Below are 21,498 nucleotides of genomic sequence, written 5' to 3'. Positions count from 1 at the left end.
ACAGAGTACGACATGGGGCTCAAACTCATGAACCATGAGATCCTGACCTGAGCTGTGTAGTTGGACGCTTAACCGACTAAGCCACCCAGGTGCCCTGTACAATCTACCAATTAAGCCACCCAGGTGCCCTGTACAATCTGGTTTTCAATCCTATTCCTGGCACAGTGCTCCTAAAACCCTTGAAATTTTCTAAGTGATGAGAATGATAAAGGTGTCTTTTGTTACATTATTGAGGTGACTTTTAGACCTTGTCTTAAGAATGGAGACTGGTTGCTAGTGGAGCCAACCATGTGATTGGAGGTTGTAACTTTCAGTCCTACCCCCCAAAACCCCCCAACCTCTGGAGAGGGGAAAGGGGCTGGAGATGGAGTTCAGTTGCTAATGACTAATGATTTAATCATCCATACCTGTGTAATAGCTTCCATTAAAAAATGTAAAAGGATGAGTTTCAGAGAGTTTCCAGGTTGCTGAATGCAGGAGGATTTGGGGAGAGTGGTATGCTGGCTGAGGACATGGAAGCTTCACACCTTTTCCCTATACCTTGCCCTATGCACCTCTCTCATCTGGCTGTTACTGAGTGATATCCTTTTATAATAAACTAGTAACCCAGGAGATGATAATAATAAGTTTGAGTTCTGTGAGCCACTCCAGCAGATGAATCAAACCCAAGTAGGTAATCATTGGAACCTCTAATCTATAGCTGGTTAATCAGAAGCACAAGGGACAACCTGGACTTGCATATAAGCATTTGAAGTGTGGTGGGGAGCTTGTAGAACTGATCATTTAACCTGTGGGATCTGACACTGTCTCTGAAATAAGTTGTAGGACACCCAGCTGGTGTCAGAGAATTGCTTGTTGGTGTGAATGATGCGGTTTGAAGTGTTGCAACGGGTGTGGAGTCCACGGCCAAGAAAGAATTCTTGAGATGTTTTTGGTGCAAAAAGGTGTTTTTATTATAGCATAGGGACGGGACCCATGGGCAGAAACACCTGCAATGGGGTTGTGAGGAATGACTGATTATATAAGATCTTCTATCCTATGGAGGGTAGGGTGATGTTAAGTTTCCAGAAAATTGAGTCTATAGGTTTCTGGAGATTATGTTTTTCTTATGAATCATTAAGACCGTTGCAAAATGATATAGACACATGTCCTGCATAACTGTGATCTCTATTAGTTAACCATTTGTTTTTCCCTTTTCTTTGTTCTTGGGTAGCCCTGAGTGCCTGAGGAATGTCACATATCCCTTGATGGGGAAGTGTTGCGGGGGTGTTAGCTTGTGCTTTGCCCTCAGCTTGCCTTTTGCTCCTGCATTATGAGGAAACCATAATGGAGGGAATTATGGGAAACCATGTGGGAGGAAACCATCCCCCACATATACACCCACATTTTGGACCCTCTACACTGTTAAGAGAGTGAAAAGAGAAACCATAGTTTGCAAGAAAATATTTGTGAAACACATATCTGGTAAAAGACTTGATTCTAAAATACATAAAGAACTCTTAAAATGTAATAATGTGAAAACAAGTAAAAAGTGAGTAAAAGATCTGAAGAAATACCTTACCATACGTCAGATAAGCATGTGAAAAGATGCTCAACATCATGTCATATGGGAATTGCAAATTAAACCATCAGTGACATATCACTGTACATCTGTTAGATTGGCAAAATTCTGAAAAGCTAATAATACCAAATGCTGGTGAAGGTATGGAACAAAAAGAATTCTCCTTCAATCCTAGTAGGAATGCAAAATGCTGCACAACTTTGGAAGACCATTTGGCAGTTTCTTACTGGGTTAAAACATAGGCGTACCATTATCCAGCCATTGTGTACCTTTTTACTCAATTGAATTGAAAACCTAAGGCCACAAATAACTTATACATGACTATTTATAGCAGCTTTTTTCATAATTGTCTCAAACTGGAAGCAAGCAAAATGTCCTTTAATAGGAGAATGGATAAACTGTGGTACAAACACACAATTGAATATTATTCAGCAATTAAAAAAAAATAGGGGCACCTGGGTGGCTCAGTTGGTTAAGCGTCCAACTCTTGATTTTGGCTCACGTCATGATTTCATGTTCATGAGTTCCAGCCCTGCATAGGGCTCTGTGTTGGCAGTGTGGAGCCTGCTTGGGATTCTCCTCCCACCCCCCCTCCCCCCACCCCACCTCAGCTTGCATGCACTGTCTCTCTCTCAGTAAATAAATAAGCTTTAAAAAAAAAAAAAAAGCTGTCAAGCCATGAAAAAGTATGGAAGAACCTTAATAGTATTGCTAAATGAAAGAAGCCAATCTGAAAAGGCCTCAAATTGTATGATTCCACCTACCTGACATTCTGGAGGAGAGAAAAACTACAGATAAAAAGATCAGTGGTCATCAGGGGGTTCTCAGTGTGGAGGGAGGAATGGATAGGTAAAGCTTGGATGGTGAGATTATTCTGTGTGAAACTAAACGTGGACCCATGGCGTTATGCATTTGTCAAAATCCATAGAACTGTACAACACAAAGAGTGGATGTGAATATAAATTGTGGGGCTTGAGCTTACAATCCCCAAATGCCTACTGACTGCTAAAGCATGTTCTACCAACTGAGCCAGCCAGGCCTCCCTGAATTTTATTTGTGTATCTATTTTTAATTTTTTAAACATTTTATTAATTTTTTAAAAAAGATTTTATTTTTAAGTAATTCCTACACCCAACGTGAAGCTCAAACTCACAACCCTGAGATCAAGAATTGCATGCTTAGGGGCGCCTAGGTGGCTCAGTTGGTTGAACATCCAACTGCGGCTCAGGACATGAGCTCACAGTCCGTGAGTTCAAGCCCTGCATTGGGCCCTGTGCTGACAGCTTGGAGCCTGGAGCCTGCTTCAGATTCTGTGTTTCCCTCTCTCTTTGCCCTTCCCCCACTCATGCTCTGTCTCTCTCACTCTCAAAAATGAATAAATGTTGGAGCGCCTGGGTGGCTCAGTCGGTTGAGCATCCGACTTCGGCTCAGGTCACGATCTCGCGGTCCGTGAGTTCGAGCCCCGCGTCGGGCTCTGGGCTGATGGCTCAGAGCCTGGAGCCTACTTCCGATTCTGTGTCTCCCTCTCTCTCTGCCCCTCCCCCGTTCATGCTCTGTCTCTCTCTGTCTCAAAAATAAATAAATGTTAAAAAAAAAATTAAAAAAAATGAATAAATGTTAAAAAAAAAAAAAGAATTGCATGCTTTACTAACTGAGGAAGCTGGCGACCCCCCCCCCCCAACCCCCGGCTTTTAATTTTTTTTTTTTTTTCAATTGAAATGTAGTTGACACACAATGTTATTACATTTGTTTCAGGTAAACAACATAGAGATTTGACAGCTCTGCATACTATGTTATGCACACCACAAGTGTAGTTGCCATCTGTCACCATACATCACTATTAAATTACCATTGACTGTGTTCCCTGTGCTGTACCTTTCATCCCCATGACTTATTCATTCCATATCTGGAAGTCTCCCACTTCTCTTCGCCCATTTTACCTCTTTACCCCTCCCTTTTGGCAATCACCAGTTTGTTCTCTGTATATATTGGTCTGTTACACTTTGTTCATTTGTTTTGTATTTTAGATTACGTATAAATGAAATCATATGGTATTTGTCTTTCTCTGTCTGATTTATTTCGCTTAGCATAATACCCTGTAGGACCATCCATGCTGTTATAAATGACAAGATCTTACTATTTTTTTTTTTTTTTATGGCTAATACTCCATTGTATTTTTATATACCACATCTTTATCCATTCATCTACCGGTGGGCATTTAGGTTGTTTCCATATTTTATGTTGTAAATGCTGCAACAAACATAAGGGTGCATATATATTTTCAAGTTAATATTCTCAGTTTTCTTGGGGAAATATTCAGTGGTGGAATTACTGGATCATATGGTGTTTCTATTTTTAATATTTTGAGGAACCTCCATACTGTCTTCCACAGTGGCTGCACCAATTTATATTCTCATTAACAATGCACAAAGGTTCCCTTTTCTCCACATCCTTGCCAATACTTGTTATTTCTTGGCTTTTTAAAAAATGTTTCAGAGAGAGGGAAAGCATATGTGTATAGGAAAGGGGCAGAGAGGGAGAACGAGAATCCCAAGCAGGCTCACGCTGTCAGTGCAGAGCCTAATGTGGGGCTTGATCCTAGGAACTGTGAGCTCAAGACCTGAGCTGATATGAAGAATCTGGATGCTCAACGGCTGAGCCACCTAGGCACCCCACTTGTCTTTTTGATATTAGGTATTTTGACAGTTGAAATTGTAGACTTAAAAAAAACAATAAAAAACTTCCAGTGTATTCCTTGCACTGATTAACAAGGTGGATAAAGTGCCTACTTTTGTGGACTTTAGAGTCAATAAACAAATCAGAAATTTTTCAGTGATGTCATAGAAAGTAATAGGATGGTTAACTTCAGATTGGATAAGTCTGGACAGATCTCTGAGGAGGTGATATTTAACTGAGGCCTGACTACAAGAATATGTTAGCTATTTAAAGATACAGAAAAAAAGCATTCTTAGCAGAGGGAACAGTTAGTACAAAAGCTGTAAGGCTAGGATGAAATAGTGTATTTGAGAAATAGAAAGCAAGCTAGATTTGCAGTGGGTGAAGGGAAGAATGATAAGAGGTAAAGTCAGAGAGTTAGCATGGGTAGTATGGACTTGGGGCATCTATAAGCCAGGGTAAGGAGTTTGGATTCTATTTTAACTGAGATAGGAGGTTATTGAGTATTTAAGCAGAGTAGAGTATGATCTAATTTTTATTTTTCAAAGAGGACTCCAGTTGCTGTGTGGAGGATGATGGGAGGGAGAAGGAGCCAGTAGCAAGTACAGAAGCAGGGAGACCAGTTTAATGACTTCTAGTAATTTGTTGTCAGGGAAGGGATGGATGTTTGTAGCTTAGACTAGGATGGTTAAGAAGAGAAGGAGTAATGTGGCTATATAGTAGGGTATGTTTTACAGGTAGAATCATTAGAACTTGTTGAGGGAAAGATCATGCCTGTATGTTTGGCTTGAGCAACTGGGTGGATGGTGGTGCTGTTGAGGCCAAGATGAGTGTGTCCAGGTATAGAGAGTTTTAATTTAGTCATTTTAACTGTGTAGGTAGGCAGTTGTAAGTAATGGTCAAGATGAAAAGTGTGGAGCTCAGGAGAAAACATGGGACTGGAAGTATAGGTTATCTATTATATCTAGTCTCTCTTGCCTGTTTTTTATTTTGTTTATTTATTTATGTATTTATTTAGAGAGCACATATGAGCAGGGGAGGGAGGGAGAGAGGGAGAGAGAAAGAGAGAGAGAGAGAGAGAGACATTATCCCAAGCAGCTCCACACTGTTAGCGCAGAGCCTGATGCAGGGCTCAAACCCATGAATTGTGAGATCATGACCTGAGCCAAAACCAAGAGTCAGATGCTCAACCAGCCAAGCCACCCAGGTGCCCCTCTTGCCTGTTTTTTAACTTGTACAAATCATCAATGATAAATGTTTTCTTTTAAAAACCTCAAACAATACATATAAAACCAAAGTTCCCCATGACCACCTTCTTTACTATATATACTCCTCTCCTCCACAAAGTTAACCATTGTGACCAGTGTCAGATGTGTACTTTTTCCTGCATTTATTTATATGTATCTATAGGAATAGATAGTTTACTTTTGTTTGCAAAAATGACATCATAATGTATATATTTTATAACTTAAATGTTCTTGGAATCATTTCATTTTGGTCATTAGTAAGTTACTTGTTTTAATGTCTGCATTGTATTCTGTTCTATGCTATGAATGTTACTTATTTAACTGGTTACCAATTGATACTTACGTGGTTTCTTTAGTTTTTCTTTTTTTACTATTATACGTAACGGTAATTTTTTATTCTTCTTAAGAATTTAAAGTATTTAGAGATATATAAAAGTAATATGTGTAAGTACATGCATTATTACAATTACCAGCATGTTTTTGCAGAGCAACTCATTCTACCACAGTGATTATCTGTAATTATCTGGAGAGAATCACTGTTCCTAAAAATGTGTTTAATCTGTACTTTCATTAGTCTTTTCTATATGAAGTTAATTTGAATTTTAAAATATATTTTATTTCTGTAGAGATCTTAAATTTATTTACTTTGTAACTTTGTAATTAATGCTAATTTAGAATAAATAATGTACACTATATTATTAAAAAGGTTATTTTTCCAGCAATAAATTGTTGATATAGATCAGCAGCTAGAATAGTACTTTATCATGCATAATAAGATCAGCACGGGATATTAGACTTCGCTTGCTGTCTCTTGATTTACTTGTCTTGATGTCATAGTACTGCATACAGTCTTTTGGGTGTTGAGGAGAAGGTACTAACTATACAGAATGTGGTAATGATGTCTTTGGAAGGCCCTTTGTATAACAAGCACTTTGAACCAGAATATCCTGTACAAAACAGCGTTAAGGCTTTTGTGTTATAATTCATTTCTTTTATATTTTGGGTGACTACTAATGACATTATTTATGGTGTATGCCTTCCCTGTTTAAAATAAAAGGTCTCTTTTAATAAATTGTAGGTTATAAAACATCTGAGGTGGGCAATTTAAATAAAGAAGATGAAGGGGGAAAATGCACACACTGATGCACACACTCACTCACCTGCACACATACACATACCAGGCCACAGAGAATGAGCTAGTTTTATAGTGAAGACCAAAATTTTAGCTTTGAACGTTTTCATAAGTCAAGGAATAAAACATTAGATTTTGTAGAGTTGGTCTCAGTGGGAATTATTGTTCCATTTCATTTTGGCAGATTTGAGAAGATACCAGAATTGTTTGATACTAAATTTAAAAAATTCCGTGAGCAGGGGAGAGGGGCAGAGGGAGAGAGAGAGAATCCCAAGCAGGCTCCATGCTCAATGTGGAGCCTGACGTGGGGCTTGACCCCACAACCCTGGGATCGTGACTTGAGCCGAAATCAAGAGTTGGATGCTCAACTGAGTGAGCCACTCAGGTGCCCCTGATATTTAAAAATTTTAATGGAAGTCTAAAATTGTATGAAAATTTAAGACAATAGGTACAGTATCAAGATATTTTGTCTTACTGTATATTATGGTTCTTACACAGTACTTGGTAAATAAGTGCTAAGTAAATTTCATTTCACTTTAATCTTTACCTTGACCCAGTTGAAATATTTCTAGTATTGTTATCCAGTCCCCAAAAGCCTAAGAACAGATTTTTATTGTAAAGATATTTAAACACTATTAATGATAAAGAACATTTACAGAGCATTTTTTAAATATACATAATCATCTTTGCAACAACTCTGTGAGGTAGACGTGGTGTTATACTCATTTTTCTGATAGAAAACTGGGACCTAGAGAGGTTATATAACTTAAGTAGTGTCATATAAGTGTCATAGACAGGAATTGAGCCCAAATGTTCTGACTTTGTTAAAACATCTTTGTTATATTAATCATGCTGTTTCCACATGGGGTTACCTTTTCCATGATTGAAGACTGAAGGAGATATGTGAGACTTAATCATTTAGTGTAGTTCGAAGTCTTTGTTGTTGTTGTTGTTAAATTTATTTTGAGAGAGAAGACTGTGAGCAGGGGTGGGGCAGAGAGTGAAAGAGGGAGAGAAGATCCCAAGTAGGCTCGTCGCTGTCAGCACAGAGCCCAGTGCAGGGCTCAGACTCATGGAATTGAGATCATGACCTGAGCCGAAATTAAGAGGTGGACTGCTCACCCGACTGAGCCACCCAGGTGCCCCTCAAAAGCCATTTTTTAATTCATTTCATCAAACAGATATTTAAGTGTTTGCTATGTGTCAGGCACTATTTTTGGGCTTCTGGCTTTCATCAGTGAACAAAACAAAGATCCCTGCTCACATGGAGTTTATATTCTAGCCTAGAGATTCAAAACAATAAATATGGGGCGCCTGGGTGGCTCAGTCGGTTGAACGTTCAACTTCGGCTCGGGTCATGATCTTGTGGTTTGTGAGTTCGAGCCCCACGTCGAGCTCTGTGCTGACAGCTCAGAACTTGGAGCCTGCTTTGGATTCTGTGTCTCCCTCTCTCTCTGCCCCTCCCATGCTCATGCTCATGCTCTGTCTCTCAATAATAAATAAATGTTAAAAAAAATCCACTTGGATGTGAAAAAAAACAATAAACATAATTACCAAGTGAATTACTTAGTATGTCAGAAGGTGATATATTCTGTAGAAGAAAAAAAAATGACCAGGGAATTGGAGCAGACTGTAATATTGTCAAGAGAACAAGTAAAACGAAAGTCCTAGTGCTAGAATGTGCTAGCATATTTGATGTATAACAGGGAGGTAGGTACTTGAGTAGATTAGGAGAATAGGAGATAAGATCAGGAAGTTGGGAGCATGCATCTTATATAGTCTTTTAAGGTCATGGTATGGATCTAAGCTTTTACCCTGAGTAAAATGGGAAGCTTTTGCAGGATTTTGAACACTTTAAAAGTCATCCTGATTGTGTTCAGAATAGGCACTGAAGCCAGACACAGCTAGAAACAGGGAGACCTAATCCAGGGGGAAAAAAAGGTGGCTCTGAACAGATTGATGGTAGAGGTGGTGAGAAATGGTTGGATTCTGGACATACTTTGCAAATGGAGACAACAGAATTTGCTGGCAGATAGGAAGGAAAATAAAAAAAGAAAGGCAGGATGACTTCAAGGTTTTTAGCCTGAGCGTCTGAAAGGATGGAGTTGTTACCAACTGAGATAATTTACAGGGAAAATCAGGAGTTCAGTTTGATTTGTTAAGTTTGGGGGGTTTTTCACATACCCCCAAGTAAAGTTGTTCAGAGTTTAGGAATGAAGTCTGGGATAGAAATACAAAGTTGGGACTCATTGGTATATAGATGACATTTAAAGTCACAACACTGAATGATATCTTTGAGGAAATGTGTACAGAGAGGTAAGAAGGAACTGAACCCTAGGATACTCCCAACATTAAGAAGGGAGAAAACAGAAGAGATTGTCAAAGGAGCCTAAGAACAATCAGTGAGGTAGGACTTAAACCTAGAGAATGTTCCTTGGGAGCCCAAGGAAAGAAAGTAAACCATGGAAGATAGAATGATTAGCCATGTAATTTTGCTGACAGGTTAGGCAGGATGAATACTAGAATTGAAAATTTAATTTAGCAATATGAAGGCCACTGTTTTTGTGCAGTCTTCAGTCTTCAGTGAGATATGAAAATGGCCTGGTTAGCACCATACATATTTTTTTAATGGGACTTTTTGATGTTTACAGTGTGTCCTTTGCCATGTTCAGGTTTGCCGTCCTGTTGGTGGTATGTCTGGCAGTGGATCGCAGCTTGGTTCAATGGGTAGCCTGACCATGAAATCACAGCTTCAGATCACTGGTAAGTCTTAAACAGATCTACTAGTATACTTTTTTTTTCTTCCTAAGATAAAAAATAGAATCCTTTTTTTTTTCTTTTTTTTTTTTTTTTTTTTGAGGGAGAGAGAGAGAGGGCGCAAGTGAGTAAAGGGCAGAGAGAGTGAGAATCCCATAAGGGGCGGAGAGAGAGAGAGAGAAGGAGGTAGGGAGAGAGAGAGAGAAGCGGGACTCACCCAAAGTGGGGCTTGAGCTCCTCTTACACGGGGCTTGTACTCACCTGAAGTGGAGCTCTAGCTTACCTGATGTGGACTTGAACTCCCAAACTGTGAGATCGTGACCTGAGCCCAAGACAGATGCTTCGCTACTGAGCCACCCAAGCACCCCAAAAAATAATCTTAAGAGAAGAAAATCTTCAGTGGCTATTATATATCAGGTGCTATTTGAATTAATATTTGCCTAATGAATGAATGAACAGATGGTTAGATATATAAAAATTACATTTTTATTTCAGGATATTCTTGAGTATTCTGTAGGGTTTTTTTCCCCTCTCCCATTAAACATTGGTGTCTGGGGCAGTTGCTATTGTTTTTTGTTTTGTATTACATTAACAGCCTTGAGAGATAATTCACATACAGTTTACCCATTAAGAGGTCAATGATTGTTAGTATATTCGCAGTGTTGTACAGTTGTCAACACTGTCAGTTTTAGAAAACCTCTACCCATTAGTAGAAGACTTTCCATGTCCCCCAGCCACCATCAACCCTGGGCAATCACTAATCTACTTCCTGTCTGTAGGTTTTTCTATTCTGGATATCTCATATAAATGGGATCCTAAAATGTGTATGGCTTTTTGTTTCTGACTTTTTCTACTTGGCATGTTTTCAAGGTTCATTCTTATTGTAGCATGCATTAGTATTTAATTTTATTGCCAAATAATATTGCAGGCATGAACATGCCACATTTTCTTTATCCTTTTATCAGTTGATGTATGTTTGAGTTGTTTCTACTTTTGGCTATTATGAATAATGCTATGAACATTTGTGTACAAGTTTTTGTAAAGATGTGTGTTTTCACTTCTCTTGAGTACCTACCTAGGAGTGGAGTCACTGGTCATATATATGTTTCACTTTGTGAGGAATTCCAAATTGCTTTTCATTTTTTAAATTTTTTTATTTTTCATTTTTTTAAATGTTTATTTTTGAGAGAGAGAGGGAGAGGGAGATGGTGAGCAGGGTAGGGGCAGAGAGAGAGGGAGATGGAGAACTCCAAGCAGGCTCTGCGCTGCCAGTACAGAGCCTGATACGAGTTTGAACTCACAAACCACAAATTATGACCCGAGCCTAAGTCAAGAGTCAGATGATTAACCGACTAAGCCCCCCATGCGCCTCTCCAAATTGTTTTTCAAAGCATTCACACTATTTGTATTCCCATCAGTCATGTAGGAGGGTTCCAATTTCTCCACATCCTTGACAGTGCGTGTTGTCTTTTTGATTACAGACATCCTAGTGGGTGTGAAGTGGTATGTCATTGTGGGTTTGATTTACATTTCTCTGGTGGTTAACGATGTTGAACATCTTTTCATGTGCTAAATGGCCATTTGTATATCTTTTTTGGAGAAATGTCTATTTAAATCCTTTGGTTGCTATTATTACTTAGCTACTATCTCTTTCTTTCTCTCTCTAACCATATGAACCAAGTATATCACTTTCAGATTGATATTCCTAATGTTCTAATATGCCACTTATGTTACATTCCTGCTCAAAAATCTTTAATGCTTCTGTTTGGCTATAGTTTGGAATTTCGTTAGCCGGGGCTGAGAGCTTTCACAGTCTGGCTCCATATGGTCTTTTTGTAGATATTTATACATGAACTATTTGGTGAGTCACTGGATTTTCTTCAGATATGCGTGTGTCTGTATCACACAGTGAAACCTCAGTCTCTAACCTTTTAATGGCATTTATTTCTTCTAGAACAATTATCATCCTCTGTATGGTACTTTAGCTTTTATTAAACCTATCTCACATCCACCTCTAGATGATGACTATTAGGCTACAAACCATGTCCTTATTATTATCTTCCTCAAAACCTAAAAATGATTGAATTATATTTAAAAAACACTTTCATAATGTGACAGCATCTTAGAATTTATTTTTGGAAATTCCTTCACTATAGTCTCTTTCCTTAGCAATGTCTGATTCTCAATGAAAGATACTGATATTTCTTTGTTAAGCAAGATTCTGATTATTTTCCTCTGCCCCCCATCCTGAAGCTAGCCTGAGTAGCTGATTTAAATTGAGCCAGCTTCTGTGCTCGCTTCGGCAGCACATATACTAAATTGAGCCAGCTTCTTAGGACTTTTTCTGGGCTGCTTAACATTAAACCTTTGATTGGAGTAATCTTTAAAAAAATCTTTACTTTTTCAGGTTATATAAATAATACACATGTTTTTATTTTTAAAAACTTAGTAAAATAGGGGTGCCTGGGTGGCTCAATCAGTTAAGTGTCTGACTCTTCATCTCAGCTCAGGTCTTGGTCTCAGGGCTGTGAGTTCAAACCCCACACTGGGCTCTGTGCTGGGCATGGAGCCTACTTACAAAAACAAACAATAACCAAAAAAAACTTTAAAAAAACCTCAGTAAAAGAATGAAGTGAAGGGTCCTATTTATCATCTCAATCCTGAGAGATGATACTGTTATTCCTTTAGGTTTAGGTTTATATTCCTTTATACTTTTTTCTGTGCATAAACCATTTATCTTGTTTGCTACCATCATTATTCTCACAGTAAGAAAAATATTTGATAAATGTCTAAATGCATCTCAAGAAGACATAATTCTTGCCATGTTTAAGTTTTTAATCTTGGTTCTAAAAATTCTGAGACTGCACAAATACAAGGCAAAAAGCAATTTAATAAAAACAAATACCATGAATAATGGATAAAAGTTATATATTTAGCAAATATATTATTATATATGAGACAAATGGAAAGCATAAGGTTATAAAGAGTAAAGTGCCAAGTTGAGTAGAATCAAATGCCTTTCATAATTCATTGTTATATGCTTTTGATGCTAGAAACCTCAGAACTAAGCTTTTTGCACAATTTCCTTTAATGACATTGTATTTTTTATTCTATGTTAATGGATCAGTTATAGTATTGGTTGCTTTTATTATTTTTTTTTGTAAGCTGCCTCAACATCTTTCTAGATAGAATCAAGATGGGCATAAAAATTGAAGTGTAAAAAATAAATGCCATTGTATATGGTAACGGCAAAAAGAGAGAACAACTTTGGTCAGGAAAGCAAGATCAGTGTTTGACCAGAGCTTCTGTGAAAGGAAGTGGTGCTTGAAGCATTGTTACCATTTAAATATACGAAATTATTTAAAAAATATATAGGGAAGTAGAAAGGATCCTTTTAGGAGAGAATATGAGCAGAACACTTGAAGCAGAGAAACGAACAAGGCTTTGCTAAAACCCCTGCGGGCCACTGCTGCAGAGTTGGAACCTTGAGAACTTGATGGGAGTGGGTCATCTCCTTCAGGTGTGTGTCAGGGCTACAAAAATATCATTGCTGGCAGACATGGAAAGAAATCAGGGCTTTTAACAAAGAACAGTCAATTTTACTTTTTAGAAAGTTAGTATGAAAGACCAATAGGAGAATTGAGTGTCAAAAGTTAAAAAATCCTACTCTGTGGTTCTACTCAAATTTCTTGTCTTTAAAAAAATTTTAAATTAGTAAGTTAATTTTGAGAGAGAGTGGGGGAGGAGCAGAGAGAGAGAGAGAGAGAGAGAGAGAGAGAGAGAGAGAACCCCAAGTAGGGTCCGTGCTGTCAGCACAGAGCCCAACATGGGGCTTCATCTCCTGAACTATGAGATCATGACCTGAGCCAAAATCAAGAGTTGGACGCTTAACCCACTGAGCCACCCAGGCACCTCTTGTCTTTTGTTTAAGTTTTTTTAGTATTTATTTATTTTGGAGCGAGACAGAGAGTAAGTGGGGGAGGAGCAGAAAGAGGGAGACACAGACTCTGAAGCAGGCTCCAGGCTCTGAGCTGTCAGCACAGAGCCCAACGTGGGGCTCAAACTCACAAACTGAGATCGTGACCTGAACCAAAGTCAGACACTTAACCGACTGAGCCACCCAGGAGCCCCTACCCCTTGGCTTTTTTTGTTTGTTTGTTTTTTCAATCCAGTTATTCCAGCAGCATTTCCTGAAAAGACTGTTTTTTGTCCATTGAATTTTCTTGGTTCCTTTGTCAAATATTAGTTGACCTTATATGTTTGGATTTATTTCTGGGCTCTCAATTCTGTTCCATTGATCTATTTGTCAGTTTTTATGTCAGTACAATACTGTTTTGATTACTATAGCTTTATAGGATAGCTTGAAATCAGGAAGTACAATGCCTCCTGCATTGATTTCTTTGGATATTCAGGGTCTTGTGGTTGCATATAAATTTTAGGAGTGTTTTTCCTACTTTAATCAAAAATGCCAGTGGAATCTTGATAGGTAGTGCATTGAACATGCAGATGGCTTCTTACCCTCTTGTTATTTTCTTACCTCTTTCATATTTATTTGTTTGTTTGTTTATTTATTTACCATTTTTTAAGTAGGCTCCGCAACCATCATGGGGCTTGAACCCATGACCCTGAGATCCAGAGTCTCATTCTCTATCACCTGAGCTAGCCAGGTGCCCCTATTTTCTTACCTCCTTCTATCATACATACAGAGACAGACATACATTCCTGTTAATTATTCATTTACAGTATATATTGGCTAATTGATTTCCTTACCCAATTAAGTGAGGGCAAATAGAAAATTTATTTCAGAGAAATGGTACCTTTTGTAAGCTGTAGCAAAAAAGAAGTTTAAAAAAATAATTCATAGTGCTGTTTGTTGATAATTGGATTGTTTAGAGAACTTGGATGTGCGTTTTAATTTCACTGACTCCTTTTTTTTTTTTTTAATTTAACTTAATTTACTTTTTTTTTATTTTAGAGAGAGAGTGAGCAGGAAAGGGGCAGAGGGAGAGAGAATCTTAAGCAGGCACCATGCTCGGTGTAAAGCCTTTTGAGGAGCTCAGTTCCACTACCCTGGGATCATGACCTGAGCCAAAATCAAGACTCAACCAGTGGAGCTACCCAGGTGCCCTTCACTGAGTTCTTTATAAGAGTATCAAAGGAGGGATGCCTGGGTGGCTCTATCAGTTAAGCGAATGGCTCTTGATTTTGGCTCAGGTCATGATCTCACAGTTCATGAGTTCGAGCCCCGCATTAGTCTCTGTGCTGACAGTGCCAAGCCTGCTTGGGATTCTCTCTCCCTTCTCTCTGCCCTTCCCCTGCTTGCACTCTTTCTCTCAAAATAAATAAATAAAGTTAAAAAAAAATATATCGAAGGAAGGGCAATGTCACCTTTCCTTTTCAGCATTTACATAAAATAAAAAAGTATACTGCTGGTGTCTTAGTTATATTTTCTTTCTTTCTTTCTTTCTTTCTTTCTTTCTTTCTTTCTTTCTTTCTTTCTTTCTTTCTTTCTATATAATATCAGGTTAGCTAACACACAGTGTATATACAGTGTGCTCTTGGTTTTGGGGGTAGATTCCCGTGATTCATCACTTACATACAACACCCAGTGCTCATCCCAATAAGTGCTCTTCTCATTGCCCATCACCCATTTCCCTTCTCCTGTGCCCACCCATCAACCCTTAGTTTGTTCTGTGTATTTAAGAGTCTTTTATGGTTTGCTCCCTCTTTGTTTGAAACTATATTTTCCCCTTCCCTTCCCCTATGGTCTTCTGTTAAGCTTCTCAAGTTCCACATATGAGTGAAAACATATTCTCTCTTTGATTGACTTATGTCACTTAGTATAATACTCTCCAGTTCCATCCACATTGTTGCAAAATGGCAGGATTTCATTCTTTCTCATTGCCAAGTAGTGTTCCATTGTATATATAAACCATATCTTTATCCATTCATCAGTTGATGGACATTTGGGCTCTTTCCATAATTTGGCTACTGTCCAAAGCGCTGCTATAAACATTGGGGTACATGTGCCCCTTCAAATCAGCACTCCTTTATCCTTTGGATAAATTCCTAGTAGTGCTACTGCTGGGTCATAGGGTAGTTCTATTTTTAGTTTTTTGAGGAACCTCCATACTGTCTTCCAGAGTGGCTGCACCAGTTTGCATTCCCACCAGCAGTGCAAAAGGGTTCCTCTTTCTCTGCATCCTCGCCAACATCTGTTGTTTCCTGAGTTGTTAATTTTAGCCACTCTGACTGGTGTGAGGTAGTATCTCATTGTGGGTTTTCATTTATATTTCCCTGATGATGAGCAATGTTGAGCGTTTTTTCATGTGTCTTTTGGCCATCTGGATGTTTTCTTTGGAAAAGTGTCTATTGAAGTGTCTAATTTCTTCACTGGATTATTTGTTTTTGGGTGTTGAGTTTGGTAAGTTCTTTATAGATTTTGGAGACTAACCCTTTGTCTGATATGTCATTTGCAGATATCTTCTCCCATTTCATTGGTTGCCTTTTAATTTTGTTGATTGTTTCTTTTGCAGTGCAGAAGCTTTTTATCTTGATAAGGTCCCAATAGTTCATTTTTGCTTTTATTTCCCTTGCCTTCGGAGACATGCCAAGCAAGAAATTGCTGCTGCTGAAGTCAAAGAGGTTGTTGCCTGTTTTCTCCACTAGGGTTTTGATGTTTCCTGTCTCACATGTAGGTCTTTCATCCATTTTGAGTTTATTTTTGTGTATGGTGTAAGAAAGTGGTCCAGTTTCATTCTTCTGCATGTTGCTGTCCAGTTCTCCCAGCACCATTTGCTAAAGAGACTGTCTTTTTTCCATTGGATACTCTTTCCTGCTTTGTCAGAGATTAGTTGGCCATACATTTGTGGGTCCAATTCTGGATTCTCTATTCTATTCCATTGGTCTATGTGTTTGTTTTTGTGCCAATACCATACTGTCTTGATTACAGCCTTGTAGTAGAGGCTGACGTTTGGGATTGTGATGCCTTCCGCTTTGGTTTTCTTTTTCAGTGTAACTTTGATTATTTGGGGTCTTTTGTGGTTCTATACACATTTTAGGATTGTTTGTTCTAGCTTTGAGAAGAATGCCGATACAATTTTGATTGGGATTGCATTGAATGTATAGATTGCTTTGGGTAGTATTGACATTTTAACAATATTTGTCCTTCCAATCCATGAGCATGGAATGTTTTTCCATTTCTTTGTGTCTTCTTCACTTTCCTTCATAAATTTTCCATAGTTTTTGGCGTACATATCTTTTACATCTTTGGTTAGGTTTAATCCAAGGTATGGTTCTTGGCGTAATTGTAAATGGGATTGATTTCTTGATTTCTTTTTCTGTTGTTTCATTATTGGTGTATAGAAATGCAACTGATTTCTATACATTTATTTTGTATCCTGCGACTTACCTGAATTCATGTATCAGTTCTAGCAGCTTTTTGGTGGAGTCTTTTGGGTTTTCCATGTAGAGTATCATGTCATCTGCAAAAAGTGAAAGTTTGACTTACTCTTTGCCAGTTTTGGATGCATGCCTTTTATTTCGTTTTGTTGTCTGATTGCTGAGGCTGGGACTCCCAACACTATGTTAAACAACAGTGGTGTCAGTGGACATCCCTGCTGTGTTCCTGATCTCATGGGGAAAGCTCTCAGTTTTTCCCCATTGAGGATGATATCAGCTGTGGGCTTTTCATATATGGCTTTTATGGTATTATGTTCCTTCTATCCCGACTTTCTTGGGGGTTCTTATTAAGAAAGGATGCTGCTGTATTTTGTCAAATGCTTCTTCTGCATTTATTGACAGGATCATATGGTTCTTATCCTTTCTTCTGTTAATGTGATGTATTACATTGATTGATTTGCGTGCGAATATTGAACTAGCCCTGCAGCCCAGGAATGAATCCCACTTGATCGTGGTGAATAATTCTTTTGATATACTGTTGAATTCAGTTTGCTAGTATCTTGTTGAGAATTTTTGCATCCGTGTTCATCAGGGATATTTCACCTTTTTAGGTAAATTATCAAAAAGGTAATTGTCCTTTTTAGTGGGGTCACTGTCTGGTTTGGGAATCAAGTTAATGTTGGCTTCATAGAGGGGTGCCTGGGTGGCTCAGTCGGTTGAGCATCCGACTTTGGCTCAGGTCATGATCTCAGGGTCTGTGAGTTCAAGCCCTGCGTTGAGCTCTGTGCTGACAGCTCAGAGCCTGGAGCCTGTTTCGGATTCTGTGTCTCCCTCTCTCTCTGACCCTCCCCCATTCTTGCTCTGTCTCTCTCTGTCTCAAAAAAATAAATAAAGGTTAAAAAAAATGGAAAAAAAATGTTGGCTTCATAGAATGAATCTGGAATCTTTATTTCTGTTTCTGTTTTTTGGAACAGGTTGAGAAGGATAGGTATTAACTCTGCTTTAAATGTCTGTTAGGGGGTGCCGGGGTGGCTCAGTCGGTTGAGCATCCAACTTGGGCTCAGGTCATGATCTCAGTTTGTGGGTTCGAGCCCCGCGTCGGGCTCTGTGCTGACAGCTCAGAGCCTGGAGTCTGCTACAGATTCTGTGTCTCCCTCTCTCTCTGCCCCCCCCCCCCCAACTCACACTCTGTCTCTCTCTCCTTCAAAAATAAATAAACATTAAAAAAAATGTAAAAAAGAAAAAAAAATGTCTGTTAGAATTCCCCTGGGAAGCCATCTGGCCCAGGACTCTTATTTGTTGGGAGATTTTTGATAACTGTGATTCAATTTCTTCACTGGTTATGGGTCTGTTCAATTCTCTGTTTCTTCCCATTTGAGTTTTGATAGTGTGTGGGTGTCTAGGAATTTGTCCATTTCCTCCAGGTTGTCTAGTTTGTTGGCATATAATTTTTCATAGTATTCTCTGATAATTGTTTATATTTCTGTGATACTGGTTGTGGTCTGTCCTCTTTCATTTGTGATTTTATTTATTTGGGTCCTTTCTCTTTTCTTTTTGAGAAGTCTGGCTAGGGGTTTAAAAATTTTGTTTTATTTTTTCAAAAAAATAGCTCTTAGATTCATTGATCTGTTCTGGGTTTTTTTTTTTTTTATTCTATATTATTTCTGCTCTGATCTTTATTATTTCTCTTCTGCTGCTGGTTTTGGGATTTCTTTGCTGTTCTGCTTCTAATTCCTTTAGATGTGCTGTTAGATTTTGTATTTGGGATTTTTCTTGGTTTTTGAGATAGGCCCGGATTGCATTGTGTTTCCCCTTAGGACTGCCTTTGCTGCATCCCAAAGGATTTGGACTGTCATGTTTTCATTTTCATTTGCTTCCATGTATCTTTTAATTTCTTCTTTAATTGCCTGGTTGACCTGTTCATTCTTTATTAGAATGTTCTTTAACTTCTGTGCATTTGGAAACTTTCCAAATTTTTTTCTTCTGGTTGATTTCAAGTTTCATAGCATTGTGATTAGAAAATATGCATGGTATGATCTCAGTCCTTTTATATTTATTGAGGGCTGTTTCATGACCCAGTATGTGATCCATCTTAGAGAATGTTCCATGTACACTCAAAAAGAATGTGTATTCTGCTTTTGAATGAAAAGTTCTGAATGTATCTGTCATGTCCATCTGGTCCAGTGTATCATTCAAGGCCCTTGTATCTTTATTGATATTTTGCCCAGATGATCTGTCAATTGTTGTGAGTATTAAAGTCCCCTGCAATTACAGTATTCCTGTCAGTAAGATTGCTTATGTTTGTGATTAATTGACTTATGTATTTGGGTGCTACCAAGTTGGGAGCATAAGCATTTACAATTGTTAGCTCTTCTTGATGGATAGACCTCGTAATTATGACATACTGCCCTTCTTCATCCCTTGTTACAGCCTTTAGCTTAAAATCTAGTTTGTCTGATATAAGTATGGCTACTCCAGCTTTCTTTTGACTTCCAGTAGCATGATAGGTGGTTCTTCATCCCCTTACCTTCAATCTGAAAGTGCCCTCAGGTCTAAAATGGGTCTTTGGTAGACAGCATATAGATGGATCTTGTTTTTTGTTTTTGTTTTTTAATCCATTCTGATACCCTATGTCTTTTGATTAGAGCATTTAGTCCATGTACATTCAGAGTTATTATTGAAAGATATGGATTTAGTGTCGTTGTGTTATCTGTAGATGTCATGCTTGTGCTTATGTCTCTGGTGCTTTTTAGTGTTTGCAGCATTCCACTCACAGAGTCCCCCTTTAGGATCTCTTGCAGGCTGGTTTAGTGGTGATGAACTCCTTCAGTTTTTGTTTGGGAAAGCCTTTATCTCTCCTTCTATTCTGAATGACAATCTTGCTAGATAAAAAGTCTTCTTAGCTGCATATTTTTCCTGTTCAACACATTGAATATTTCCTGTCATTCCCTTCTGGCTTGCCAAGTTTCAGTGGACAGGTCTGCTGCTACCCTTATATGTCTACCTTGTAGGTTAAGGCCCATTTGTCTCTAGCTGCTTTCAGAATTCTGTATCTTTGTATTTTGCCAGTTTCATAATGATATGCCATGGAGAAGATCTATTCTTGTTAAATCTAAAGGGAGTTCTCTGAGCCTCCTGGATTTGGATGTCTATTTCCTTCCCCAGATTAGGGAAGTTCTTGGCTATAATTTGTTCAGGTAAACCTCTGCCTCTTTCTCCTTCTTCTGGAGCTCCTATGATATGGATATTATTACATTTCTATCAAATCACTTAGTTCTGTAATTCTCCCCTTGTGGTCTAATATTTTCTTACCTCTCTTTTTCTAAGCTTCATTATTTTCCATAATTTTATCTTCTATTTCACCTAATCTCCCCTCTGCCTCTTCCATCCTTGCTGTCACTACATCTAGTTTATTTAGCACCTCATTTCTTAATTTGTTGTGACTATTTCTTAGTTCCTTGATCTCTGCAGCAGTAGATTCTCTGCCATCTTCTAAGCTTTTTTTCTTCCTTCTATGCTTTTTTCCAAGCCCAGCTATTAATCTTATGACTATTATTCTAAATTCTTGCTCAGTTATATTGTTCATTTCTGTTCTGAACAATTCTCTAGCTGTCATTCCTTCCTGGAATTTCTTTTGAGGAGAATTCTTCTATTTTGTCATATTGGCTTGTTTTCTGTCCCTTATGTGTTTTAATAGCTTGTTATGAGTCTTGCTCCTGTGAGCACTATTATATTAAAAAGGGGTCATAACACTGTCCAGGGCCTGGCCCTTCAGGAGGTGTTTTTGGAGTGTGTTTCATGCTCTCTGTTGTTGAGGCTCTGGTTGCTTTATCTCCCTACTCATAGTGGTGGTTTGGATCTTCCACCAGGTGTGCTTTGATTTGTACGTTGAAGTGTCCCTGGAAAAAATTTTAAAAAGGGGTGTGTATGGTGGTGGAAGAGGCCTTATCCCATACAGAGAGAGAAGTGACAGGGGTGGGGAAAAGGAAAAGAAAAAAAAATTGACCAGGCAGAGAATCAGAGAAACTATACAGCTTAGTCCAGAGAGATGGGGGGTGGGGGGTGGGGCGGAATAAAGGAGAGACAGTTGAGATGTAAAAAGAATAGATTGAAAATGTGTGCTTAAACCAACAACCAGAATAACCAGACTAGAGAAGGGAAGAAATAAGAGGAAGAAAAGGGGGGATATATATATCCCCCCCCCCACACACACACAAAATAAGAATTGATCAAGAATCAAATCAAATCAAAGAATACAAAAACCACTGGACCAATATCTGATGGGGCCTTGGAACCGGTGCCTGCAGTGATCTGGAGGAGGGACTGTTTGGTTGAGTCAGTGTCAATCTTGCTCTGTTACATATGCAGTTACCAGATACAGAGGGATGTGGTTTGGTGTATGTGGGTCCCACCTCCACTGTGGGCCCATTGTCTGTTCCCTGAAACCCCACCTTGTTGGTAATGGGGAGAAAACTGGCAACACCCCAGCCTCTCCTCCCCGGACCAGGTGTCCCAAACCACTTTGTTCAGGCCATCCTGACAGTGCCACACAGGCGTGAGCAGGCCACTTTGTCCTGCTCCACAGTCTCCCGCACCTTCCAGGTGCTTGGGTGGGATTAAAACCCGGATCCTGCTCCACGCACCCTGGTTCCTGGGAAGTGCCACTCCACCCAGCCTGTCAACTGAGGGCCTCTGGCTCCTCACAGTGCTGAGTGGGCGCGAGT

General features: G+C 38.8%; 1 protein-coding gene across 4 annotated transcripts in view; it reads left to right on the top strand.

Moving 5' to 3' along the window:
- ITCH (itchy E3 ubiquitin protein ligase) overlaps positions 1-21,498 on the top strand; it is a 143,948-nt gene that overhangs the window by 34,804 nt on the left and 87,646 nt on the right. For 2 of the 4 annotated variants that reach the window (XM_015087599.3, XM_015087601.3), the window contains one exon: positions 9,289-9,379. In XM_015087599.3, the coding sequence (XP_014943085.1) occupies positions 9,310-9,379 (70 nt within the window). In that variant the 5' untranslated portion in view covers positions 9,289-9,309. Of the gene's footprint in view, positions 1-9,267; positions 9,380-21,498 lie in introns of those variants that run through there. The other 2 variants (XM_015087600.3, XM_015087602.3) reach the window with 1 other exon arrangement.

Source organism: Acinonyx jubatus, chromosome A3 (assembly GCF_027475565.1).
Source record: "Acinonyx jubatus isolate Ajub_Pintada_27869175 chromosome A3, VMU_Ajub_asm_v1.0, whole genome shotgun sequence".
In the NCBI taxonomy this organism is placed as follows: Eukaryota; Metazoa; Chordata; class Mammalia; order Carnivora; family Felidae; genus Acinonyx; species Acinonyx jubatus.
Note: the sequence above shows the minus strand (reverse complement) of the source record. Positions and strands in the feature narration are given on the sequence as shown.